Source organism: Zootoca vivipara, chromosome 3, assembly GCF_963506605.1.
Source record: "Zootoca vivipara chromosome 3, rZooViv1.1, whole genome shotgun sequence".
Taxonomy (NCBI): Eukaryota; Metazoa; Chordata; class Lepidosauria; order Squamata; family Lacertidae; genus Zootoca; species Zootoca vivipara.
Window position 1 is genome coordinate 75,001,687 of NC_083278.1, and position 27,709 is coordinate 75,029,395.

General features: G+C 40.7%; 1 protein-coding gene across 1 annotated transcript; it reads right to left on the reverse strand.

Annotated features, from left to right (window-relative positions):
- Positions 1-1,624: 1,624 nt before the first annotated feature.
- On the reverse strand, positions 1,625-27,709 carry ERO1B (endoplasmic reticulum oxidoreductase 1 beta). Its single transcript, XM_035108391.2, has 16 exons — positions 27,206-27,709; positions 23,807-23,926; positions 20,202-20,285; positions 17,922-17,963; positions 17,030-17,112; positions 16,162-16,235; positions 14,270-14,390; positions 14,135-14,181; positions 12,739-12,750; positions 12,237-12,263; positions 10,923-11,015; positions 10,568-10,814; positions 9,329-9,398; positions 7,815-7,901; positions 7,020-7,153; positions 1,625-5,995 (listed from the first exon to the last, which is right to left on the reverse strand). The coding sequence occupies exons 1-16, from the start codon at positions 27,308-27,310 to the stop codon at positions 5,935-5,937; spliced, it is 1,407 nt and encodes a 468-aa protein (XP_034964282.1). The 5' UTR covers positions 27,311-27,709; the 3' UTR covers positions 1,625-5,934.

The window sequence follows — 27,709 nt, forward strand, 5'->3', positions numbered from 1 at the left end:
CATCAAGGTTGTGTCATCTGCATATCTGAGGTTGTTGATATTTCTTCCGGCAATCTTAATTCCGGTTTGGGATTCATCCAGCCCAGTCTTTCGCATGATGAATTCTGCATATAAGTTAAATAAGCAGGGAGACAATATACAGGCTTGTCGTACTCCTTTTCCAATTTTGAACCAATCAGTTGTTCCATATCCAGTTCCAACTGTAGCTTCTTGTCCTACATAGAGATTTCTCAGGAGACAAATGAGGTGATCAGGCACTCCCATTTCTTTAAGAACTTGCCATAGTTTGCTGTAGTCGACATAGTCAAAGGCTTTTGCGTAGTCAATGAAGCAGAAGTAGATGTTTTTCTGGAATTCTCTAGCTTTCTCCATAATCCAGCGCATGTTTGCAATTTGGTCTCTGGCTCCAGGTCTTGTTTTTGCTGACTGTATAGAGTTTCTCCATCTTTGGATGCAGTGAATATAATCAATCTGATTTCGATGCTGCCCGTCTGGTGATATCCACGTGTAGAGTGTCTCTTGTGTTGTTGGAAAAGAGTGTTTGTGATGACCAGCTTGTTCTCTTGACAGAACTCTATTAGCCTTCGCCCTGTTTCATTTTGAACTCCACGGCCAAACTTGCCAGTTGTTCCTTTTATCTCTTGACTCCCTACTTCCAATCCCCTATAATGAGAAGAACATCCTTCTTTGGTGTCATTTCTAGAAGGTGTTGTAAGTCTTCATAGAATTGGTCAATTTCAGTTTCTTTAGCACCGGTAGTTGGTGCATAAACCTGGATTACTGTGATGTTAAAAGGTCTGCCTTGGATTCGTATCAAGATCTTTCTATCACTTTTGAGATTGCATCCCAGTACAGCTTTCACCACTCTTTTGTTGACTATGAGGGCCACTCCATTTCTTTTACGGGATTCTTGCCCATAGTTGTAGATACGATGGTCATCTGAACTGAATTCACCCATTCCCGTCCATTTTAGTTCACTGATGCCCAGGATGTCAATATTTATTTTTGCCATTTCATTTTTGACCACATCCAGCTTACCAAGGTTCATGCTTCTTACATTCCAGGTCCCTATGCAATATTTTTCTTTACAGCATTGGACTTTCCTTTCACTTCCAGGCATATCCACAACTGAGCGTCCTTTCGGCTTTGGCCCAGCCGCTTCGTCAGCTCTGAATCTACTTGTACTTGTCCTCCGCTCTTCCTCAGTAGCATGTTGGACGCCTTCTGACCTGAGGGGCTCATCTTCCAGCGTCATAACTTTTATATGCCTGTTGTCTTTGTCCATGGAGTTTTCTTGGCAGTGATACTGGAATGGCTTCCCAGTTCCTGCTCCAGGTGGATCACATTTGGTCAAAACTCTCCACTATGACCTGTCCGTCTTGGGTGACCCTGCATGGCATAGCTTCTCTGAATTATTCAAGCCCCTTCGCCACAACAAGGCAATGATCCATGAAGGAGAGGTACAATATAGGAGCCTGCTTTTGGCCAGCTATAAACAAGAATATCAAGTTTATAGCTACCCTATCCTCACATACAAAAAAAGCTGCCCCAAGGAAAGATAATTCTTATGATCTAAATTATATAAAATTTGCTCTTTTTGCAGAATTCATTTTGCTTCAGGCACAGAGTCAGGAACTGTACCCACAAATTGAAAGACCTGCTTTAGCCCAAGTAGGATTGTCAAGTTCTGATTTCAGTCACATGGGCCCCCACAATAGGACCAGGACCAAACCAGGTAGACTGGGGTATATCTGGCAGAATCTGGTGTTTACTGAGTTTCCAAACCTAGCTACTATTTAATGAGTTTATTTTCCAGTTAAGTGTGCATCAAATTGCTGCCCACGTATATTTGGAACTTCATTTTTGAAGTCAATTACTTGAGACATTCATTAGCAAAGAAAGAACAGTGTGTTTGCAGCCCACTCAGAACAGTCACATGAAGTGCCTGTTCTCTCACTTCACATTCACCTCCATCTAGACCATGCCTGCAGGACTTGCAACATAGTCACTGATGATAGCCCACAAGGCAGATGGTAAAACTAGGAAGCTTAGAGACCTTCCTGGGCTAGAAGATATAAAGGCCTGACTCTCATTGCATTTATCAAGTGTGCCATACTATTCCGTACAATTTTGGTATAAACTTCTCATTTGTCCTACAAATAAAAACCACTAACTTAAATTTGATAGTGTTTTTGTTACAAGCAAGACTTTTCTTCCCCTCATGTTCAGTAAATTAATGGCCCTAGAAAAGCAGTCCCAGGGGCACATAGGGGAAGGCTGTGTACACACTCCCATTGATATGGCATCCAGTGCGTTTCCACCACTGGTTTCCATCACATAAGCCTCAAGGCATATCTATCCTGTCATTTCTTATGAAATGCTGCATTTCCCACCCAAGTAGCTTTGATCAAAATTGAGACAAAGAACGACCTACCTGCAGTTAAAGTCTGTAATGTGTACAAAGCCTAAATCCATTTCCCCCTCTCCAGCCTAAAGGTAGAACTCTGACATCGGAGGGGGAGATCTGAGGTTGAATTCCCCACTCCGTCATTATGATACAATGGCCAAACTGATGTCAGATCTATAGCATTAGTAGGGCTAAATGTGATGGGGGGGGCCTTGCTACAGAAAGACTGGGAAATGGCTTGGATCCAAAGCTCTTCCAGGACTCTGACATGCTCCCAAACCAGGGAGAAATTTAGACTAGTTTAGGAGCCAGTCTAAAATTTCTCCCGTTCCCCCCCCCCCACTGTTCTCAAACAATGTAAAACAGACAAATGAGGGTCAGAGTATTCCTCAGACTTCGTTTTTGTCCTGCTCATGCAGTTAAAAGAGTTTTCAGATTCTCCCTCTTAGGGTTGCAGTGCAACAGCTATTTTTCAATGCTTTTTTTCTTTAAGATTCAAACAGCTTAAAATTATCTCTCACAGAATATATTTGTTTATTTTATGCAACTGCACCAAAGGCATTTGTCAGTTTTGCCTGTGCATAATAAAAACCTTTCTGGGTGATTACATATGCAAAGTGAAAATATGAGTGTCAGACAGCACAGTGTCCTCCAGGTCCTATTTTTGCCATCTTGTCACACTACAAGCTTGCAATGAAAGTATTAACCTGTGCCTTAGCTCTTTGGGGCCCAGCAACTTGTGTATTTATGCAGCTGTGTAACCTTCATCCAGCAATTGCTTATCTGCACCCAACTGATTCTATATCCACTCCCAATTTTGGATGGTGGACAATGGGGCAGCATTCAACGTAGCACTAAGCAAATTGTTCTATCAGCACGAGGATTTCTCCTTGCCCATCTCTTCTCCCTACATGACCCTTAAACCTGTTCGCTACTCATACTTCCTATGTTCATCACCAGTTAATCCAGTAGAAGCCTTTGTGATCTTAGCTGTACATAAGTGACTTTCCAATTCAGCCTTGTAAGGACTACAATCATTTTTTGGATTCAACATTATACCTCCTTGCAAAAAGACAATAAATTACCTGATGTAACCCCCCAACGTTTTCCGTAGTCAAGAAGTGGGAAGAAGATTTGAATTTGGAGAACTTACATTTGACCCTTGTCTATTTAAGCCACTCCTGCCAACAGAGCACCATTTTATCTGACCTTGTTTTGCAAGGAACTGTTTGCAAACAAGCATTTGAGCATTTTTATGCCCATGTTAAGTTAGGTTCCAATGAACATGCACCAAGAAAGAGCTGAAGATACAAGGATTGTGGGCAGACCAGCACGTATTCCATGATAGGACAGTAACATTGTAAATTAGGATGCAGAAATTAGGCAACTTGAAGGTTGGCTTCAGAATTTCTGGGTGACACTTGGTGCACCTCAAACAAAATACAGCAAACCTTATTACTAGCAGGTCAATATTTCACAGAAAAATGAAGCCTCACTACTGGTTACCACGATACACTACATTTTCAAGATTCTTCTACAATCCTGAAGATCTGAAACTCACTTTCCTTTGAGCTTACTTTTGATTTTGGAGTTGTGCTGCTTCAAAAGCTAGGGGGAAAACCTCAAACCACACACATGTCTACAACCAGGTCTAATCAGACAAGGTGATCGGTTCAGTTTCACAACCTGGCTAGAAAACTTGCTGGTGTGACCCACTCCACTTGATAGTTGTGTTAAAACCTGTTAAAGCATTCCTTTTTAACCAGGCCTTTGGTTGATTTGATTGACCTCCTATGCCCTTTTAAAATGTGAGGGGTTTTTGGGGGGGTGTTATTGTGTGGTTGTGGCTTTTCTTTTCATTATATATTTTGTGGTGTATATTCTGATTTTATTCTGTGAAAAGCCTTGAGACCTGCAGGTGTAGGGATTTCTGCTATAAGAAAAAAAGATGGATAAAGCAGTAAGAAAATATGGGAGGATTACCATTGGCTTGTGACATTGTCTGGGCCCCCATAAAATGCATGAATAAGGCACAGCAACTATATATTAAAAGCCTCCTGTGAAACCACTTTCATTATAAGCAACATATAAATGTTTTGAGTAAAAATAGTGTTATAACCAGCCACTCTCATGTTCCTTTCCACATTTTCAACTGCAAAGTTATGGAGTGGTGTAACACAAAGCTAGCAACATAACTGTATAAACGCAAACCACAGTAAAGATTACTTAGATTAGAAGTGTTTAAGAGCACTTTTAATTCATTTTAATTCAGATTGTTTTACCTATCAAAGCAAAACTTATGTACAAATCTATATACTGTACCAACATTGACATTCATGCTGTACTCAAACATCCCTCACTAAATACATATATTACATCACAGACAGCTGCTAAGTCAGCTGCTCCATCGCACGTTACAGAACTTCTCTTCCTTCGTATTTAAAATTTTAAAAATTACTTGTTTTCTGCTATTGTTCTGCAGTGACTATATGAAAGTCCCCTTTCTAAGTAATGATTGAGAATCAAATTTCTGCAGAGCATACCCGTTTTAGTACAGACATTGTGTATCTTTTCGTAAGGTACAAATGTGAGATTGCATAGGCAGGATATGCAGTACTGAATTCCGAGAACTGACACTATTTTTAAAAGTGTTTGTTTAGGAGTTTTTTGCTTTTAGTCTCACAAAAATATTACAGGGCTTACCAGAACAGGGAGAAAGAGTCTCAATTTTGAAAGACTGCAAGTGGTATAATTAAAATTTTCTTAGCTCTCTAGAAATTGAGAAAGTTTTGGCTACATGGTAAAGAGCCAACAGCAGGCTTGAGCAAAGCATTTCAAGCTAGCAGCACTTCACTCTAAAGGCCCCTTCAGTGGACACGCATAACAGGAATTGAGGGACTCTGGAGTACTGTTAACCCAGTCTTGTCTCCTCACAGAGAAGGCAACGGTGATATAGAGAAACAGAAAATTAAGGAGGGGGAAGGGAAGCAAGTACAAAAATAAAACAAAATGTGATCAAAGAATGCTGGTCTCCCCTGGGTGCCAAGGGGCTTATTTTAGTAAAAGTTTACTGGCCATTTCAGCTACTGTTAACAGACATCAAAACACAGAAAATCTTTTAACAGCACCTGGTCCTTCAGATACATATAAATGTTAAAAATATGACCACCAGCTATTTTTGAGCAACACTGCAAGGCTTTCCATATTACCTGACTTAATAAGTGCAGTTTGATGTAAAGCAAGAGTCTCTGAATAGACAAAATAATAAAAGTTCATAACAAATGATGGTTCAAGAGATGTACAAAGATAAACACACTGAACAGTGGAAGGATGAACATAATTTACATGTTTAAAGTTAGGTACTTCATACTTAAATATTTTGTCCAATGACTAATCTTTCCTACCTTAAATATTCAAGTTGGTATTATATCCCCCCCCACCTTTAGAACAGTTTGTATAAAGACTGATTTTGTTTTTCCCAATGTCAGATGAATGGTTGCTTCCACCACTAAGTAGAAAAGCCTTCGTTAACTTCTCTTTTGTAATAAAGCTTTGAAATTCTGCAGTTCTCGTATACTTGTGGAAAGCCTGTGATGCAGCAGAAAAAAAGAAGATTGAGATTAATAAGATTGCACATTGTAATCAATCTCCAGTTAAAAACACTAAACTCCCTAGTTTGAGAGTCTCTGCCTTGAGGGCACTGGAAATTACTAATTCATTCCTCACAGTACAGTACCTTTTTCACAACACAGTGACTGGCAATATTACCTCACAGTGTTCTTTCAAATAGGTTCATTTTGCCAAAAATGTTGAAGAAAAAAGTAACTTCATTACTTTTTCAACCATCAACATGTGCTGCTTCATGTAACTTAATGAAGCTATCAGGAGTCTAATTTACTACTATTAAAATGAATGGGAAAGTGAAATTATGACCCCACTATAACTGGGGTCACAGCAACTGCTCTAAATAGGGAAGAAAAAATGAGGGCAATATTCAAATAAAGTGGTATCTCTAGTTACAAACTTAATTCGTTCCAGAGGTCCGTTCTTAACCTGAAACTGTTCTTAACTAGAGGCGTGCTTTCCCTAATGGGCCCTCTTGCTGCTGCTGCGCCGCCAGCACACGATATCTGTTCTCATTCTGGGACAAAGTTCTCAACTCGAGGTAACTCTTCCAGGTTAGCGTAGTTTGTAACCTGAAGCGTTTGTAACCTGAAGCGTTTGTAACCTGAAGCATTTGTAACTCGAGGTACCACTGTATACCCATCTGCAGTCAGAGTGGACTTCTGCTTGTGCAACTGTAGTTCCTGTTCTCCTACCCCCTGTTGTCCCCCAAATATGCTTTAGCTGGTTTAGGAAGGGAAGGAAGAATTCTGCTTGCTTAAATGTTGTGCAACATCATTAGTATCTGGCCTGTATCTGCTTGTTTTTAGGTTGTAGCATTAGAGCTTTATTTTAAATTAGAGCTTTATTTTAAGCTAGGATTTAAAGGGTTTCTGTTGGATCCCAGTAGAAGATTGATATGGGGGGGGGGGAATGGTGCAGAAGAATTAAAATACATAGCCTATAACTACATAGCTATAAAAGAATTAAGTGTAAAAGTATAACTTGCCTTCCAAATGCATTTAGAAGAGCAACTATTTCTTGTCGTGTAAGTTGAAAACCTTTTGATGGGCTGTTCTCAGGAAGGTTTTTTATTTCCTTTTCCGAGAATAAGATCTTCAAAGCAGTTCCTAAACCTTGAGTCTAAAAGAACACAGTAAAACAGCAAGACTACAGAACTCCTTAGTCCCAAACCACCAACTGATAACAGAAAGGTTTTATATAGCTTGGACAGATGATTATCATGCAACAATTAAAGCCTTTCTGCCACCAACCTTACACAAAGTAATACATGCAGTCTCCTAGTCCTTCACCATTGTATTTTCAGTTCATATTAATAAACTCATTCTCAATAAAATAATAAACCCTATTTTCCAGCCTTTTCCCATTATTCTTGATGAATATATCCTGTAACTGCAATACAAAGAATACAGGAACACAAGGTATGATTTATATTTTATAATTACTAAAAAGATTCCTATCATTGTAAGACTATGAACTGTACTCAAAGCAACAACAAAGTACAGTTTATGAAGCTGGACTTCAAGGCACAAGTCTTTGTATAAACAAGACTGAAATTATGTGGGTGCATACTAAGGCTAATAAATATGGGCTTTGTAGTGACACGCACCACTGTGCTGATATGAACCAGCCACAAAGGGCAGAGTCCCAATCCCAGGGTTCTGGGCCTGTTGCAAGGCAAGATCCCCAAACTCCTGGCATCAGAAGAATGTGCTAGAAGGTTTTGCATGGGAGACCATTTCACAGCCCCAGAGCATGTTAACTCACAAAAAAAATCACATACCTGCAATTTGCCCCATAACCTGCACTTATCACATCCAACACAGTCCATTATGCGGGATATGTTCTTGAAATGTAACCTGAATTCTTCCTACCAATAAAAATAAAACATAATTTTTAAAGATACAATAAAATCCGCCCAAAGCCCATCCATGCGTATGAATTCATCTTCTCTTTTCAGGACTAACCACCAGGTGGTGCTAAATATGCACCAGTGCTCTCACTAGCTCAAACTACAGTTCACAAACCCCCTTCTAACCAAGACCTGCAAACTGGTTACTGCTGTCTACACTAACCACTGTCAGCTATGAAAAGGAAAAGGGGAATTTGCATATGAAATGGTAAAGGTAAAGGTACCCCTGACCATTAGGTCCAGTTGCGGAAGACTCTGGGGTTGCGGCACTCATCTTGCATACAGCTTCCAGGTCATGTGGCCAGCATGACAAAGCCGCTTCTGGCGAAGCAGAGCAGCACACGGAAACGCCGTTTACCTTCCTGCTGTAGTGGTACCTATTTATCTACTTGCACTTTGACATGCTTTCAAACTGCTAGGTTGGCAGGAGCTGGGACCGAGCAATGGGAGCTCACCCCGTCGCGGGGATTCGAACCGCCGACCTTCTGATTGGCAAGCCCTAGACTCTGTGGTTTAACCCACAGTGCCACCCACGTCCCAGGTTAGGAGACTATAAAACCAGCTGGGAACTCCAAACCCTCTAATCATGGCTGGGAAAGGGCAGCATTACATAACCATACCAATTATTATAGGAAATCTTCTGATTTGCTTTAATAATAAACAATGTTTAATACAGTGGTACCTCGGTTTAAGAACAGTCTGCTTTAAGAACTATTTGGTTTACAAACTCTGCAAAACTGGAAATAGTGACTTGGTCTGAGAACTTTACCTCCGTCTAAGAACGGAATCCAAACAGTGGAAGGGCAATGGTGGTGGGAGGCCTCATTAGGGAAAGCGCACCTTGGTTTAAGAACGGTTTTGGTTTAAGAACCGACTCGTAAGCCGAGGTACCACTGTACTGTTTTGCAAAACAGCAACATATTAAGGTAAACGAAAGAACCATTGTATGTGACCTCCAAATGTAATATGATGATCCTAAAATTAGGCAAGTGAATACCATGACTAGTCTAAAACAAAAAGCAACAGGCCGCGTTCAATGATGCAGTCCATTAGCAACAATGTACCAGAGTTTTATGGTCAGTGCAGTATCCAGCATGTTTTTAGTAATTTGCTTAAGTGCTTCATAAATGTGTGAGAATTTAGAAGTAGGTTATGGTTTGGTGAGGAGTCTTACTCAAATGAAATTAGAGAAGTCTTCATACTGAAGCCACAGTCAAGACTAAGCAGTTCTCTATTCTGAATCATATTCTAACCAAACCAATTTCATCTGTCCCCAAAACACCTATAGACTTTCCCCCAAAAGATTAACGCCTAGTTTTTAAGTAAGACTTTTTGTCTTGTTTGCATAGCTTCTGTAAAAATTTCACTGGCATTATTGTATTTACCTTTAAAGATTTTGCCCCTTTTTTGTCTCCAGCAAACATGGATTTTTCATCAAAGTGCATAGGGAACGACCTAAGTGAATGAAATACTGTATGTCAATGATAAAAAATAATCCAAAAACTCTCAATCTGCTGCTTAGAATGAAGTGAAAGGGATCCATGTTGTACAATTTCTCAATAATATCTCAGTGGAAAATCATATGTCACAGCACAGGACAGCAGAAAACTTGACTTAGTCAGAAGACTAAGAGAACCTCCCAGGGGCCACGGAAATGCATATGACTCTTACACATACTAACGTCAGGCCTTTCTGCATACAAATCTCCCTCTATCCAGGCAAACAAAATACATTTCAGTGCAGTTCAAAAACATATTCCACCCAAGCAAAAGCACTTGAGGAGGGCATGGAATAGGACTGGTGAAGAGTGTGGTCTGGGAAAGGGGAGGTGCTTTGAGAAAGCAGAAGACAACTTGCAGCAAAGGAATCAGGGAGTGCCAGTTGACAAGAGTATTAACGAAGAAACAGAAACAGCAGGGGGAGACAAGGCTACAGCCAAAGGCAGGCTTGGCAAAGACCTCTCTGCCCCACCCCCTGCAATAGTCCTGCTTCCCTTCCTGAATTTTCAGCTTTTACTGATAGAGCTATAAAAGAAGGGTAAGGGCAGAATTCTATTCAATTGTTCACTATGCAGTAAACATGCGCACATCTTCCAGTGTTGGGCCAATGGATACAAAGGCACTGGAATAATTGACAAACATGAGACCCTTTATTTTTAAACTATATAAAAAAGTTTAGAATTTCATTTTATTAATGTTTCAGACAATTAAATAACTTTATTCATAATAGGTGACTTATATTTATGTTCCAGCAATTCTGCAAGGAATCCCGTCTGCTTAGATTCATGAGTCCAAAATTATTGGCCAAGAGACTGAGGGATGAAGTGGGATAGGAAATAGGCCAAATTCAAAAGGCTACATGCTCTTTCCCCCCTCATTTTGTACACACAAGGGAAACAGAAAAATCCGTCTTGTCCAAAATAACTGACAAAAGCAAGATAGAGGAAGTTTTTTCCATTTCCCAGTGCTTGTTTTTCTTTTCAGAAAGGTTAATAAATGTTCCTGTTATATTTTGGACTCCAGATATCCCTTTGATGCAATTTCTTGTAGTTTCTTTTAATCCAATATTGTTCAAGCAGCTATATCTAGTTGCACATTAAATTTGGGGAGGGAAGGCACACTTACTTTGTGTCCCTGAAGATTTCTAACAAGAGGGACTTTGTCTCTGTATCCTCTTGGGAATTTCCAGTGTAAAGATCTACAATTGAACGCTCGAAGTACGGTGCAACTTTTGACAATGCACGTAGTTCCACCAAATATAAGAAATATAAATTTTTTAGCCTTCTTGGACCTTCACTTTTTGTTTCACTGGAGTCAAAGCGATGGATAAATTCTTTGACATTGGATCCCCAACGAGGTCTCCCCCAAGTTTCTAATCAGAGAAAAACATTTTTAGACAAACTGAATTATGCTTGCACAGAGATAACAATTAACTTCCCACAATAACGGAGATGATCACAGTATTAAAAATATAAAATACCTTCAAGTAGATAATTTGCACAAAGATGTATGTTGATACTAGCATGAAGTCCAGAAATGAGCTTATAGAATACACGTTTCTCAAGACAGAGACCTAGGTAGAATAAGCATTGTTAAAAAGTGAACTGATGAAAGCATGACTCACAGGCCCACATTTCTGTTAAGTAATGGGCTACAGTGAGCCTTAGGCTAACACCCCCCTCCCCTACTCTTCAAGCTCATAAGGAAATCTGAAGCTTTTGGGTTGATTGTAAACAAACCACAGTTTGTTTGCCTTTGGCCATAATAAAGGCATGATTTCCAAACTCAACTGTTCCTCAATAACCTGGCCCACAAGTTTGGACATAAAAGTGTGATTTGTTTAAAATGGGAAGTGGTTCTCTGCTTTTCACTGTGTACCAGAGGAAGAGGGAAGTAGCCAAACTTGAGGCTCATTGCGATTCATTTGTGTAATAGAAACTCACAATTTCTCACTGTGTCTGAACTAGGTTGGATCTGAATGTGCACAAACAGAAGTGGCATGGAGGGTGTGGGAAGGGAGAAACTGGTGAAAGGCACTAATGGATAGCATATTTGAGCATGGGATAGAGGTAAGCTTTGGGAAATAATCTGTTCAGAATACTTTTATAAACACTTTATTTTAATGAGACCTATTCAATCTGAGCTCTTACAGTTTCCAAAATGTGTAAAGAGCACAGTTCCTACCTCCAGTTAAAGTGACCCTGCAGTGTTAGCTGAATAGATGCATTACAATCTATTTGGAGGTAAAAATCAGAAGGTAATGTGGAACCTTAAAGATTAACAAGCTAACCATTGCATGAACTTTCATAGGCTACAGCATTTTTATCTCTAGCCTATGAAAGTTCAATTCACAGTAAGTTCATTAGTCTCCTAACGTACTACAGGATTCTCTAGCTGCATAGCTGGACTAACATAAAGGTAAAGGTAAAGGGACCCCTGACCATTAGGTCCAGTCACGGACAACTCTAGGATTGCAGCGCTCATCTCGTGTTATTGGCCGAGGGAGCTGGGATACAGCTGCCAGGTCATGTGACCAGCATGACTAAGCCACTTCTGGTGAACCACAGCAGTGCACGGAAATGCCATTTACCTTCCCGCTGGAACGGTACCTCTTTATCTACTTGCACTTTGACATGCTTTTGAACTGCTAGGTTGGCAGGAGCAGGGACCGAGCAATGGGAGTTCACCCCGTCACGGGGATTCGAACCGCCGACCTTCCGATCGGCAAGCCCTAGGCTCTGTGGTTTAGACCACAGCGCCGTAGAAAAGCTGATGAACAAGGTACTTTGCTCACCTTCTAGCCATGTATAGAAAGATTCTCCTGCAAATACAGAAATAAATTCACATTAGTAGCTTAATCAAAATTCCAGATTTTTAAAACACACTGGACAGAAACCAAAACACAGGGCATATGATTTAAGGAAAATCTTAATCTGTTAAAGACTTGATTCTCCCTCTGTCACCTTCACACAATTTAAATTGTGAAGCATTGATTTTTCTATTTTGAGGAGCAAGTTTCAAGATCATACACCATTTTTGCAAGTATCCCCCCCCCCGACAAAGGATGGACAAGTATTTGTGTTCCAAATCCTAACTAAGTCTTGTTCTGTATGTTTCTATTCTCTTTCTCCTTCCCCGCCCCCTCTTGCTCCCTCACCCTCTATTGTAATTCAGCAACAGTATTAGGTATTGAGGTATTTTAAATATGTATATCTAGCATACTGAATGTATTGTATTTAGTTGACCTAAGCATTAAGGGTAAAAGTGAACTTGTAAAGAATATTATGAAGACTCACCATCATCCTCTCCTGGAAAAAAGAAAGTTACAGAAGATGAGAACAATTTATTCCCCTCTTATGTCTCTACCGAAAATCAAACACATGTCTGTTATTTTTTAAATATATAAACTTTTTGATTTGTGATTCACCCCTTCAGTTATTTAGTTCAGGCACAAATATCTATGTACTAAAATAATGGATAAACATTTAAATGCAATATAGAGAATCAACAAACTCAAATAATGTTGCAGCATTTGCTAATTTTCCTGATATTTTGAAAAGCAATTCTACATTTCTGAGTTGTACAGGGATCTCAGTTTCATACTTCTTCTTTTTTTTTTGCAAATTGTAGCTTTGCTTTCTTATTCCTGGCAAATAGTTTCAAATAAAACGTAAGTTGCATTTGATCAGTTATTTAAGGGGAAATATTATTACACCCAAAACAAATTCTTTTTTTGGAACCAGCATTGCATACATAGCTCATGGTGCCTGTTGAAAAGTATAGTTAAGGTGCTAGCAGCATCCCGTCTTGGAGAGATAGCCATAATTATCAATGCTGTGGTACCATCAAAGCTAATTTACTTTTATGAGTTGTATGTCAGTCCTGGTAACTTCATGTGATGCAGAATGAAGTGGCCAGATGGTTAACTGGTATGGAATACTGTAAGTACCAGTATATTGTTGCAATGTTTCAGGGCCCAATTCAAAGTGCTGAATTAACCTCTTTAGTCTTTCTGTGCGCCCCCTCATCTGCAGATATTAGGTAGGTGGCTACCAAAGAGATTGTGTCATCCACACAGACATTTGGCCTGTTTTTTTCACTGCTATCTTTTAGATGGGCTCTGAATGGCATTGAGCCTTTAGTTTTTCTCTTGCTGCTTGCATGTTATTTTACCTTCTGTAGTTTTTGTTGGTGTATTTATTTGGTATATTATTACATTTTGGAGGGCATTATCACCAATATGTGGATGACACACAACTCTATTTCCCCTTGTCCACTCAAGCAGGAGGGGCAGTGGGTGTGCTGAATCAGTGTCTAGATGAACAGCAGCTCAATCCAGTCAAGAGAGTAATAGTTATATTAGTAATAGTTGTATTGAATATTGGCCCATTAACATTTTATTGTACAGTATGTAGGCAGTGGCTGTAGACAACTAATACATTTAACTAGTAAAAGTAGCATTAATGATGATTATTTGTTTTGCAAGCCACCTTGAGGGCACTTATCAAAATGCAAGATATGCATCTTATGAATATATAAACAAACACTGTTTAGAAAAAGAAAAAGGACCATTAGCAAGTCTAATTAAGTGGGCCATCTCCATTCATTAAATCCTTGCTGGTTTCCTAAATGGCATGGCTGTATTGAACCTTCAAAACCATTCTTATAATTACAAAGTATTTAGTGACCCACCCTTGCTGGGTGCCAGAGGGTTTAGTGGACGATACACTGATCGTGGCCTAAAGGAAAAGAGATTAGAAATATGTTTTTGCAATTCAAAGAATCTCAAATGTTTTAAAATAAATTCTGCCCGCCCTTCCCAGTTACTTGAAGCAATTTTCTTCATAGATACTGTTCCATACTCTCCATGCAGAGGGCCCTTTGTATCCAGTGTAACGCTCTGGATTCAGTAGCAAATCCACATACTGAGCATCAGGAGATCTCTCATCTAAAGAAAAAATAGATATGTTAATTATGTATTAATTGTATAATTGTGTGTGCATTTACACACACACACACACTCTCTCTCTCTCTCTTATATATAGGAAAGCAAAAAAGTTTGGCTAATGTAAAAAGTCAAATGCATTATTACTACTTATCAGATTACATAGATGCTTGTACAGATGGCAAATTGCCCCACCTTATTTACATCTTGCCCTTTATTATTTACACTTGGAACAGGAGACTTATTTAGACAAAGTAAAATGCTTCAGCAGGTAGCCTACTGCTACTTCCCTCTTCATTATTTGCAAAATGCTTGGAAACTAGATAGAATAGTAGTACCAAGTTACTCATTACTTACACTACAAACATGCACAATTACACATGTGAGTACAGTGGTACCTCGACTTACGAATGTTTCGACTTCTGAAGTCTGCAGACCCGGAAGTATTCTCGCTGCACGTGCGCGTTCTGCACATGTGCAGAAGCAGTGCGCGCGGTCTGCGTAAAGCACAAAATCGCGCTTTGTGCATGCACAAAATGGATGCTTCGACTTACGAAGAGCGCCGCAGAACGGATCGCCTTCATAAGTTGAGGTACCACTGTACAGTATTTTATTAAAGGAGCCTAATTTCCAGTTATGGGGAACACATTTTAACTTTCTTAATTTAACTTGTTTATTGAATATTAATTATAACCACATAAAAAGGAGCAAGCCCAGATATAGAAGACAAGGCAGCTGTATACATGGGCTTATAACTGGTTCTAGAATGAATATTTATTGTAAGATCTGTTTTCAGCACTTTTGATGTTGAGTGTCCTTCATCCTCTCTCCTCTCTTTGACTTTGAATGCAACATTTTGTTAGGGCTTTTGCTTTGTTTTTGCAACTTGAGGCCTTTGGACACTATCTGAGCCAACACTTTCCAAGCACAATACTAGGGTACAGGTCAGATGATCTTGCAAATCATAGGTTGGTAGATTATGAACAAGAAGAGATTCAGCTCTCTCTCACCTTTAGAAAAAATGATTGAATAAGTGCCCCATTCTCTGTTTCCCTTATAATGTTCACAGTGACTTTCAATTATGTCCAAATTGGTAAATAATGATCAATGTTTGGGCTCCAAATCACAATCAGAAGTCATTGCTTGAAGAGGGTTCTCTTATTTAAATTAAGCCTATTCTGGTTTAAAATTATTAACAGTATTTGAAGATTTGGACTGTACGAGTGGGACCTGCAACCAAATGTGGCAACGTAGAGGATGCCTATTCAGGATTCCAGCCAGCCAAGCCATCTTCAAGGATACTCCATATGCTTGTCCCTCACATCTGGATTTCTGTGTCATCATTTCCACCAAGTCAGCATTTCATTGCCACCGAATGTGCTCAGTCCTCAGTGGACTATTTTTTGTTTTTAATTCTCCCAGAAATATTTATGCTTCTGAAAAGAGTTGGGTTCTTTGGATCCTGCTGATACCCTTCCTCTTGTTCAATGGTGGTACTGTCTTGGCTATATCAGGATCCACAATTGGAGGTGTTTATCTTTAATAAGTTTACTCTTCACAGCAAACTATGTTTAGCACTAAAACTAAGAGACGGGGATTGCATAAGCCCATGGTTCCTTTTGTTTGGAAGATCAGAATTGAACCTGTTTTTTAAGAGCAAAGTATAAATATTTTGGCACACTTTCTCTTCTGTGAAGTATATGAAGATGATTTTCAATTTACTTAGCTACACATTGCCTTATAAAATATAGTTCAAAAGAATGAACAAATTTACCATCCGGTTCACAAAAATGGTCCTGTGAATCATCATATCTAGCCCAGTCAATGAAAGCCTCTTTACTTTGGTTGCTGTGGAAAGGAGAAAAAATAGACTAGTGGTAAATGGAAATAATATAGTCTCATTTCTCATTTTTATGTTTTCCCATCACTTTTAAGAACAGAGATTGCTACCGACATCGTCCCAAAAGGACCTTCAAGGAAGCTCATAAAAATGAAAATGTGTTTTTTTAGATAAAAGTAATCTTATGAAACTAACATTGACTACATGAAACTGTTGTAAGAGCATAAAGTGCAACTAATTTCTCATAAAGCAACACAAGTAATCAGCTGCCAAGTTTTCATACAGCACGAGTTTATAATTAACACTAGAATTGTATATTCAGCCCAGATACATAGCACTAGTTTGTTTAGATAGCTATCCTTGAGACCATCCTGCTAACAAACATGTTTATTGTCCTCACTATGCTGCTGTATCACTTTTTAAGCCTTACTCCTTATCCAGCACTAGCACACAGAACTTGGTTGAAAGAAAGCAGAGAAAAAGTTCAGCACAGTCTACAAGTGAGTTTCAAAATTAATGCCTACATAGGTACTACCAGCAGAGAAACAGTTCTGAAAACTAGGCGTCAATATCTGGAAGACCTTGCTTCCTCAATTTGTATTCATCATGTTAGTCTTTTTAGTTCAACTGATAAAAGTATGTTTGGACCAACAGCTACAAATAAATATGTTTTGTGTAAGTGAAATCTAACATTGGCATGTTCTCTTTACCACAGAACTTGCAAGAATAGCATGTATGGAGAAATGTCTTAAAAGAGCTAAATATATCAAGCCTTCCAGTTAACATTGAAAAAAGGGCTTACCTTAATGTACTATTAATTGCTCCCAGTTTGTTAGCTTGTTCACAGTCTTCAAGTTCTTTGGTATGGTTTCCTTTCTTTGAATACTGCAAGGCAGAGTATATGATATTTAATATCACCAACTGATATATTTTTTGCTTTAAATCTTTAGGGCATTTGCCTGTCACTTACCCAATGCAGCCATGACTGACAAGCAAGATAACACCTCACAAGCATTAAATGCACTTAATATTTCCAAGTATTACCATTCTCTGGACCAGAGACAGAAGCTTCTATTCTTATGCACATTTATGGCACTGAAGGCCATAAATTCTACTATCACTAATTTTATTTATACATGCGTATCTGAGATTTAAGTTTGCATTAAGGAGAAGTATTTTCAGTGTTTGCTTAACATTTTCACCAAGAGGCAATTTTACAAGTGATCGTTTAGGAGGAAGCTACATTATAAATGCCTCCTGACCAGCTCCCCATGCTACCAGGTTTGGCCCACTTAGCTTCTGCTCACCTTGGAAAACAAGGTGTGTGTGGGGGGGGGGAGAGAGAGCCCAGAGAGCCTCATCAACTGTATCCATGGCAAGGAAACACAGTGGGACTTCCTAGCACTGCTGCCAGCTTCAATTCTCTCTCATAGGAGGGGGGGGAAACACACCTAGAATGCACCATCATGCTTCACCACTGGGTAAACATAGCACAATGCTATGTTAGCTGCTAAAGTAGCAGGAGTGGATAGCTATCTCTTGCATCTGAGGCAAATGCAACGTAGAATCATAGAACCATAGAGTTGGAAGAGACCACAAGGGCCATCCAGTCCAACCCCCTGTCAGATGTTTTCCTAGTGCAGTGGGGGGGGGCAGAAAAGTCCATTTTTTTTATTTCAGAAGAGCTTACTCACTTTGTTAGCACTCCCAGCTTTAATTCCAACTGGTACTTTACTCTAGAAGAAGCAAACAAGTTACATTATTATTCAACCTTTTAATTCACAACCCACTCATTCTCAACACTGACTACCTAAAGATTGCTGAATCAATGAGCCAAGCCAGCAAGAAACTGTTTGAGCACCAATACTCCACGCTGGGATACAGTTCCATTTCATTTATGATTTGACCATTTTTGCTATAGGTACCCTGTGCACATTTACTAGTAAGCAGATCCACTGAAAAAAGTTCAATGGAACTTCTCTATGAAATGCTTAGGATGGGATAGCACCTAAATCCGAACTGTTCATAATATGATGGCCAAAAACCTATACACTATTTAAGCCTGACATTAATAGCACTGAAAGATATTACCCTTTGAGTAACAAAGTTATCTTATCTGCTATTTAAACTGAACTACAGTTGCCTACAGTGGAACCTCGGTTTACGAACACCTCGGTTTACGAATTTTCGGTTTACGAACCATCATAAACCGTAAGTGTAAACCGAGGTTTCCAAGGCCTGGGCCGCAGCTGCGGAGGTGCTCCGATGCCTTCGCAAGCACAGAGCGATGCAAGCGCGCACAGAGGGTGCCGTCTGCTTTCCCCCTCCTGCTCCCGACGCCGCTCCCCGCTCCCCGACTCACCTCCGCCACCACCGAGCCAGGCTGCCCGCCCGCCCGCCCTGCTTGGAGTTGATCCGGCGTGCCTGGCTGCCACCTCCTTCCCTGACCCTGGCGCTCGCCTCCTACATGCCCGCCTTGCTCCTTTTAACTGCCGGGCTTATTTATTGGGGGGGGCATTCATACCTCGGGGCCGCGCAGAAGCTTAAAGCGGCGTCCGTGAAGCTTTCGCCAACCCCTGACCCAAAGCAGCTCCCGCCGGCAGAGGCTGTGGCCTTCGAAGGAAGCGCTTTCTTCTTCAGGGCGCTGCGGTTCGTTTAAAAGTGCTGCCGGGAACTGCACCTCCGCGAGGGGATAAAGCGCAGAGCCTGGGATTCTTTCGAGGGAGAAACGAAACGGCAGAGGCTGTAGGAATCCGGCTCATTTCGATCCCCTCAGGGAAACTTCCATGTGCTTTATCCCCTCGCGGAGGTGCAGTTACCGGCAGCCCTTTTAAACGAACCGCAGCGCCCTGAGGAAGAAAGCTGAGGATGAGCTGCCATTGCCGGGCTACTGCATGCCCAGCAGGGCCAGGATCTCGCGATGCTGTCGCCCACTGAGGCGTCGCTGCTGGGGTGGCTGCTGCTGCAGGCAAGAGGCAGCCTGCTGCCGGTCAGGGCGGGTCATGTCCGGGGCTGAGGTCTTCCCGGCAGCCCCTGCGAGCAGGGCCAGGATCTCGCGCCGCTCTCACCCGCTGCGGCGTCGCTGTTGCGGCGGCTGCTGCTGCTGCTGCTAGCAGCAAGAGGCAGCCTGCTGCCGGGCTGCTGCCGGTCAGGGCAGGTAATGTCTGGGGCTGAGGTCTTCCCGGCAGGGCCAGGATCTCGCACCGCTCTCACCCGCTGAGGCGTTGCTGCTGGGGCGGCTGCTGCTGCTGTGGACAGGAGGTGGTGGCGTGGTTTGACGCCCGGCGGGCCCAGGGCTCTCCCACCAGCAGCAGCATGAGGAAGAGCAAGGGGATTGGGGCTGGCAGGAGCCGCACCCTGGCGCCCAGCTCGGCAGTGGCAGCAGCAGCCCGGCCAGGACGCAGGCTGATCGGGCGCGCCGCGGCCGGCGGGGCGGCCCTTTAAGCGGCTCGAGGCGGGCTAGGCAGCCGCTCGCTTCCTCCAGCCCTGCCCTCCGCCGAGCGACGGTGAGGGGCCCTGAGCACGTGCAGAGTGCCTCCCCTCTGCCAGGAGCGTAAAAGACAGTAAAATTTGTGTTGCCTTAGCCCCCTAAGGCATCATTTTTTCTCGTCTGGAACGGATTAATCCACTTCCCATTACTTTCAATGGGAAAGTTTGCTTCGGTTTATGAACACTTCGGTTTATGAACAGACTTCCGGAACCAATTGTGTTCATAAACCGAGGTACCACTGTATCTTTACACAAAACTAAAATTTCACTAGCAAAGTAACTTTCCAACAGCAGTCAATGCAGTGCCAATAAAAGCTGTCAAATTTCCTGCAACTCTAAAAATGTGTTAACCCCCACTCCTATCAACATGGAATCACATCAGTGTTATGCAAACTCTTGCAAAAATGGCAGTAAGTAAAGTTCCTTATTATTCTGTTCAACAAAGGCAATACTATTCTGGTTTCCTCCTTTATTTGCAAACATACCTCCGGACAAGGCTCTACATGGCAATCTCTGATAGAACAATGGCCATCATCAGCCCAAAAAGGACATGGTCTCTTCAGATTAACCTTAAAACCAAGAAACATATACATGCTGTCAGTCAGTTAATTTTGAACTACGGTAAATACGGAAAGATTAGGGCTGAGCAAACAAATATCTTGAGTTTTCATTTATTCGGTTGACTTTTAAAAATATGAGCCAGCTACAAGCATGGGGTGGGGGTGCATGCACAAGCAATTTCTTAAGCTTTCTTCTGGGAATAATTTGAATTTGATTTGCTTTTATTGCATTAACAACTTCTCAATACCACAGCACAAAATACAATCAGGTGCTTTTTTGTGCCTTCTCCTCTGGCCTCACATGAATGATCAGTACAATATGTGATTCATGTTACTTGACCTATTTTATAAAAATTCTTGATCCAAGAAGTTGCTGAACCTGAATTCTGCAAGTTACTCAATTCATCAAATGGGGAAGTGGGAAGATGCAGTGATGTACCAATAAAGCTTTACAATGAGTTAAATAAAATGGGCTGAAAGAACAAAACAATCCTATCCATTGTCTTTTGAAAATTCTTATGTACCTATTGCTAAGAAAGAACTAATATTATACTTTTTAACACTGCTAAATCTTCTAAATTTTTCAGGATAATGAAAATAGGGACAGTCATAATCTAATAATTTACTTGTCAAATGTTGATGTCTTGCAGTGAATATAGTTGCATGAACCTATGTTGAAAATGTTCCTTATTGCTTGTGTTTTGTTTTATTGGTGTGCAAAAGATTTGTTTGTGCAATTTTATTGTAATGTATTTAATATAAAAAGATTCAGCCAAAGATTTCCACAGAATAACCTCACAAGTGTTGTTTGCAATCAAGCAGATCCAGCACATCCAGTTTAAACAGGAATCACACATCTTCAAGGAAGCTTAAGCTTTAAAATGCAACCCCCCCACTTCAAGTTACATCAACAGTATTAATGGTATCAGTGCAAAGGAAGACAGTTTCCAAGATCAAATATTCTTAATCCTCTTTCAACCATAGCACAAAGACTTATCTAACATACAACTGCAGCCCCAGCTGATATGCACCACTTAGATATTCTTTAAAAGATTAGAGCCTTACTTAAATCAAACCTGGTCTGTTGGCATCTTACATTTAAAATTGTTCATTTCTATTCCACACTTTGATAATCTGAAAACTTTCAGTTTCCTTCAATATACACAGGCCTCAAATTTTGCAAAAAAAGTGAGCTACAGCTGCTACAGTGCACAAATCCCACATGCAAGTTCAGAAAATTTAGAATATTGATTCAAATTTTTAATTAGGACAAATCCTTCCCAATTAAATATAAATTACTTTTAAATGTGTAGAGTTCACACAGTAATCCAACATTTTTATCAAATGCAGCTTATGCAACATTTTTATCAAATGCTGCTGGATACTAAAAATGTCATAAGCAAGATAATGAAGTTAAAATCTTTTTAGTCCAATCAAAGTACCTACATACACACTTTTGGGGGTGGGGTCAAAGAGGAAATTGTTTTTAGCAACAGGCAACTGGGGAGAAACATTACATTTTCTAATAAGCACCTCCTGACTAAGCCAATTGTTCATAATGACTACACAGCTTCTGTTAAAAACACAGGGTTGGATCCAGAGAGGCATGACCCCTGCTTGTGCGCTAGGGCTTTCTGGATTCCACCAATGATCCTTGTAATAAAATGAGATGGGACTCAGAGGCCTACAAGGGATGGTGAAAGATGGCCAGAATTCAGGGAACTTGCCCTGCACGAGAGGGAGTCCCTTTTTAAAACACCTTAGGATCAAAACATGGTTGCAAAAATAAAATAAATAAAAATCTTTAGCCATTCTGTGAGTGGGAAGAGGACAGATGGAACAAAAGATTATATATGAAGATGCAGTGAACAATAAAACAGAAAATCCTGAGTGTTAATAAAGTTTCTAGCACAATTGCCACTGAAGTTGGTAGCTGAACTACATAATACTTTACAATGGGTAACAATTTTTATTTTTTAAATTACAGATTTTTATGAACTACAAAAGGTGCAATATCTTTGTTGTTGTTGTTCAGATTATAAAGTCTTTTGGTTACATTCAATGTAAGACAATATGGTGTCCGGAGGTAGGGGGAGAGATTAGAGGGGAGAGGGTGGGTTATAAATTTACAACTATTTTGATACAGCACTGTATCAAACAGAAATGGCCACATTAAATGTTAAAACCTTCAGTTATACAGCTTATCAAGAGCAAATTCCAAAACCAACAGGTGTAGTCTGTATCTGCTTCACATTCACAGAAGACAGCTTTTATCTAATATCAGTTTATTTTCACTATAGTACACCTTGGATCAAGCAACGCTGAAGGACGTTAGCTACATTTGGTCATCATTGTTTGCTCAAGTACCTGATAAGGTTTTCATTTAATTCTTCAGGTACTGTTTTTAACCAATTCCATTAAGAAAGAAAAGGCTAACCAACTATCTGAAGCCAATTCCAGGTTCTAAAGGCAGCAGTTACATCAAAATGAGGTTTCCCCCCAAAAAACTACCAGAATATATTGAGTTCACATTTTGTGATTGTAAAAGGTTTTAACTAATTTCAATTTTGTATTTTTATATTGTTGTTACCTATTCTGGGACCTTATGGTGATGGGCAGGTAAGAAACCCAACAACAGTATATAGTGTTTCAGAGTACTGCTCTTCCAACCCACAGTGTATTTCCTTTTCACACAAATTTGAAGCTTTGGTTTCATTTTTAGTACAGTTTTACTATAACCCCTGTACACTGTATTTCTTTTACTTTGTAGGAGAACAGAGAAAGAAAAATCGATTTCACTAAGCCAGTGTTTCTCTAGTGATAAGCCAGGACCACTAGTGGGACTTAATCCGCTTTCCACTGCCAAAGCAGTGCATCCTCCTTTGCCCACCCCATCCCCAATCATACTACGTATAGCCTTTTGGTTGGATGCCAACTCCCTGCATACCAAGTAAAGGTGACTGTGGGAAAGAAGCTGGGAGCAGAAGGAGGGAAAGAGAAAGGGAGAGAGATGAGAGGTCTTGCTTCCCTTAGGAATTTAAAAAGAGATAAAACATTATTTTAAAAAATAGAACAAAGTGGTAAGAGAGGGGGAAAGAGTTACGAGAAGAAAGTTGTTAAAGGAGGGAGAAGTAAATGTAAAAGAGCAGGGATGAAAGAAACTACTGTAACACTTTCGGCCTAGGTAGGTTAAGAAGGAAAAGAGAAAAAGTGACAGCAGATAGAGTAAACATACATTAAAGAGAAATGCCAGGTGGATATAAAATAAAAAGCCTTCTCCATTTAGAGTCTTGTATTACCAAATAACCCCCAGATAAAAGTCTGAATGATGGAACTCCTTTCCGCAAGAAAACTGCTATAGCATAGAATTTAGTAATTTCCAAAGAGGTTAGGTACCAACAGAAAATATCACCACCAGTTTGTAAATGGTGGACCTCAGTAGTTTTCAGCCCACTCACATGGACCAAGAAGCAGAGAGTCTGAGAATGTATGCACTAAACTACATAGTAATATGCCATTTTTTGCTCTACCTTGTAGTATCTGAAATAGTCCCGTTCTAGAAGTTTCTGTATTTGGGGGAAGATCTTAACATTGTTGAAGTCATCAATGCTTTCTATGTCGCATAAGCAGTCATCAAGCACTCCTGTTAACTAGAAAAACAAAACAAAAAGACTAAATGGCAATATCACTTATAGCTAAAAGTTTTTGAGCAAGAAGACAATTAGAGAGAAATCATCATAAAGAGCAATGCAAATGGCATTTGCTTGCAGGAATATACATGAAGCCCACACACATATGGGCAAGGTAACACATTTTTTTAACTTATAGCAAAACAAGCATTTGCATTTGTGATACACAATCTATGTACATTTCATGTGACTCTCTATGTAGAAATGCCACCTGTGCAGTAATGGGGTGGTGTGTGGGGTAAGTCTTCAGTAGCTTATTCTTGAATGGAATGGGACAAAGCTAGCAGACTTATTAATAGTATGCAGAGTACATTTACCATCCTTCCTTAATCTATCTAAAATATTGATAGAATCTGCTTTTATTAACTTAGATTTTAATTAAATTCTGTGCAGGGAATCCTTTATCACTCTTTAGCAGAATGCTAAATTAGACAATAAGCACACCCCTATGCTTTGTTTTGTTTGCAGTGTGCTATTGGAATTCAGCAATCGTTTACAGTTGCCCAGTTTGCACATAATACCAAGTCAAACTATGGGCGCAAATGTGCAAGCTCCGAGATAAGACAATGGCGGATTTGCTCTATGGCTTACGTCTCACATTTTAGCTCACAGCAGCAGGACTAGAGGAAGAGAAAAGCAGCAGGGTTCTCTGGACACCTGAAAATTTGCAATTACCCATAGTTTGGCTTAGCGTTATGTGAAAACCAGGTCATTGTATAAACAGGTTATCATTGTCAGTATTAAGCACTATATTTTAAGAATGCACTGCGTTTCCTTAGAGGGCGATCAAAAACCCTGCAATGTTTATTTATTATGAAAGTGAAAAAATTCAAAGCATATGTGAAACTGAAAATAGCTTTCTCCCATCATATAAGACTGCTGAGATTGGAAGTGTGCTTGAATTATATTCACTTTGGGAATTCTTTTCATTAAATCTGAAGGATACATTTATATTCAGAATTTCAGTCTAAGCTTTAGAACTATTCATCTATTTCTATAGCTGCCAATACTAAAAAGCAGCAGTGAATTTTTCAAGGAGGTCAGAATAGTATATATTGTAACTTGTAGGCTACAAACGCATATACACTTACGATTAAGTCTCATTTAACTCCTAGCCTATAAAGCTTAAATCTATACAAGAGGATTCTATAAGGAGCCCAACCATTATTCATGCTTTTTATAATGCTTTTAAGATGAGAGTATTTCAAAATGGAACTTTCTTGTTTTAATTATACATTAAAAATCCACTTTACTTTCCCCCTCAAAGAACTATATTAGAGATACATGGAATGAAGTCCAGTTTTAAGTCCTGTATTTTTAAGAAATAAATCAAGCACATTTAAAATACTGGTGACCTAACACTGGTGATCCTTATTAGTAATATTATAATAATACAAAGTGTAATAAAATAATTCAGTCAAATGTTATAGCAGGTAAACAGCAAAATGACAAAGAAAGTCACTTGGAAAATTTCTCCTGTTCTTGTACTTAGGCATTCAAAATATTCAGTAGTTATTTGGAAATCCAGGATGTGAGCAAGTTACACGAAAATAGCATCTCCCATAAGAATGGGAACATTTAAAAAGAATTATCTCCACTAATCACATGAATAATGTTTGAGGGAAAAGTGAGACTATGTTCTTTAATAAAAGTTTTCCATTTTCAGTGCAACTGCCTTTGGGATCTGTATCAGGAAGCTGAATGACCGGACACCTAGACGTTAGGAGTACGTGTCACTGCCCAAGAACTTCAAATCCATGCCACTTTGTGAACAGACAGCACATAACTTGAAATTGGCTGCTGGAATATCCCCCCCCCCCGACCTGCTCATTTTGTGGACAATCTGAGGTATAATTTAAAGATCATCAAGAAGGGGAACCAATAAGAAGGAGCAGTGCACATCTTCAAAACAAGAAGTGGTACTTAACTATTACAAGGAAAAGCAAAAAAGACACTTCAGGTATAGAATGGTGTTTTACAGGGAGGGGGTGGAGAGAAAATGGGCTGAAAACATTTAAGTTAAACATTGTGGTCTGAAATACTACAGAGTACGGTTATGCAACGTCAAAAGCTGTAACAATGAACATCGTAATCAGCAAGAAGCAAGTATTACTTTCATACCCAAATCTGAAGAGTAGACCAAATGCACAATTATTTTAACAGTTTGCTTCTGATCTTCTAGTGCAGGTATATTCTACACAATTGATACTATTCAACCTTTTGTATAATTTCAAAGAAAACCAAACTGAAAAATTGTTTCCCATGACAAATCAACCTAGAGCTTGCATGTAACTCTTAACAGTAAGGATAAAAAGATGCAAGGTATGCAAAGCATTCCTTCTCATGCTAGGCAAATTTTCCATCTTCTTTACCTTGAAATACACTATAAAGACCACATCGCTTCTTCCTGCTAGCAAAAACATCTCTATACACATGTTCTTTCCCCTGATATAATATAATCCCACTTGACACACTCTTGGCTCAATTACAAATTAGCATCAAACATCTGCCAAGCCAAGGCAGAGCAAACACAACTGATCGCATCTCCCCAAGGAAGACCTCAACTGTATCTTACTGAAGAAAGGAAGGATTTGGAAACCCTTATTAAAGATGCTGTTGTTGTCTCTAATTCACTAAAGCTGCTTGCATCTCTACTCTCACAGCTAAAAAGAGGAGCCACTGAACAGGCAGGATCAGGGCCCACACCTGCTGGAAGGCCGTCCAGAGAATTGGACATATTAATAAACGCTTCATAAAGCAGCCGAAATTTTCTCAGCGCTGTAAAAAGATCCTTGCCTCCAGGGTCACAATCTACTAAACAGGAAGGAGGGAAGAGAAAATCAAGCCCTGGAATACCTAAGGATGGGGTCAAGTTGACCTCCCCCTTGCCCTGGCAATCTTCATGAGAGGTGGGGAAAGGGTGGCCCTCGAGTGGCCCTAGGTTTCGTAGGCTAGAGAGCGCATCCCTTCAGCTCTGCAGTCCCAGATGCGGTCCATCAGGGGTAGCCAACATGGTGCCCTCCGAATGTGGGGCTGCAATGCCCGTCGGCTCTAGCCAGCATGGCCAACCAACCGTCAGGAGGAACGATGGGAGTTGTAGTCCGGCCACATCTGGAGGGCAACACGGTGGCAACCCCTGCTACAGAAGCACGGAAAGCGTTAGCTGACAAGCCCTCGGGCAGACTCCCACCCACCTACCCGCCGCCACCTCTCGCTCCCCATGATGCCAGCCCTTCTCACCTGGGCCTCTGCCGCGCACCAGAGGCAGCCCACGGTGGCCGCCGCCAGCAGGAGCTGCGCCGCCGCTTCCGCTGCAGTTCTCCGGGCAACTCTGCTGATGCTCATGCTGCAGAACCCTCTCCCCGCTCGCCCCGGGGCGGAGGGCGCCCCTCGCCGCCTCAGGGCAGCCCGGAGCACCGGGGGATGCCTCCTTCTCCCCGAGGTTGCCACCGACGCTGGGAAAGAGCCTGCCAGACGGGCGGGCGGGCGGGCAGGCGGCCGGCCGGATGCGCCGCGCTCACCTCAGCCTCCTCAGCGCTCGCTGTTCTTCTGGTGTTGCTGCTCTTCCTCCTCCTATTCCTCTCAGCCCACACGCCGCTCTTGTTGTGCACGGGGAAGGAGACAGAGAGAGCGCACGCCCCAGCTAGACACTTTTCCTTTTACCACAGGAGAAGGAGCGACAGCGTAGCCGGTCTTCTCGGCTGCCGCGCAAAGCGTTTCGGGAAATGTAGTGCGACGCCGTCA

Coding starts and splice junctions, on each gene's coding strand:
- ERO1B (XM_035108391.2), bottom strand. CDS start 27,310: ATGAGCATCAGCAGAGTTGCCCGGAGAACTGCAGCGGAAGCGGCGGCG. Junction 23,927..27,205: donor GGTGCGCGGCAGAGGCCCAG/GTGAGAAGGGCT, acceptor TTGTTTTTCTAG/TTAACAGGAGTGCTTGATGA. Junction 10,815..10,922: donor TGCAAATTATCTACTTGAAG/GTATTTTATATT, acceptor TTCTCTGATTAG/AAACTTGGGGGAGACCTCGT.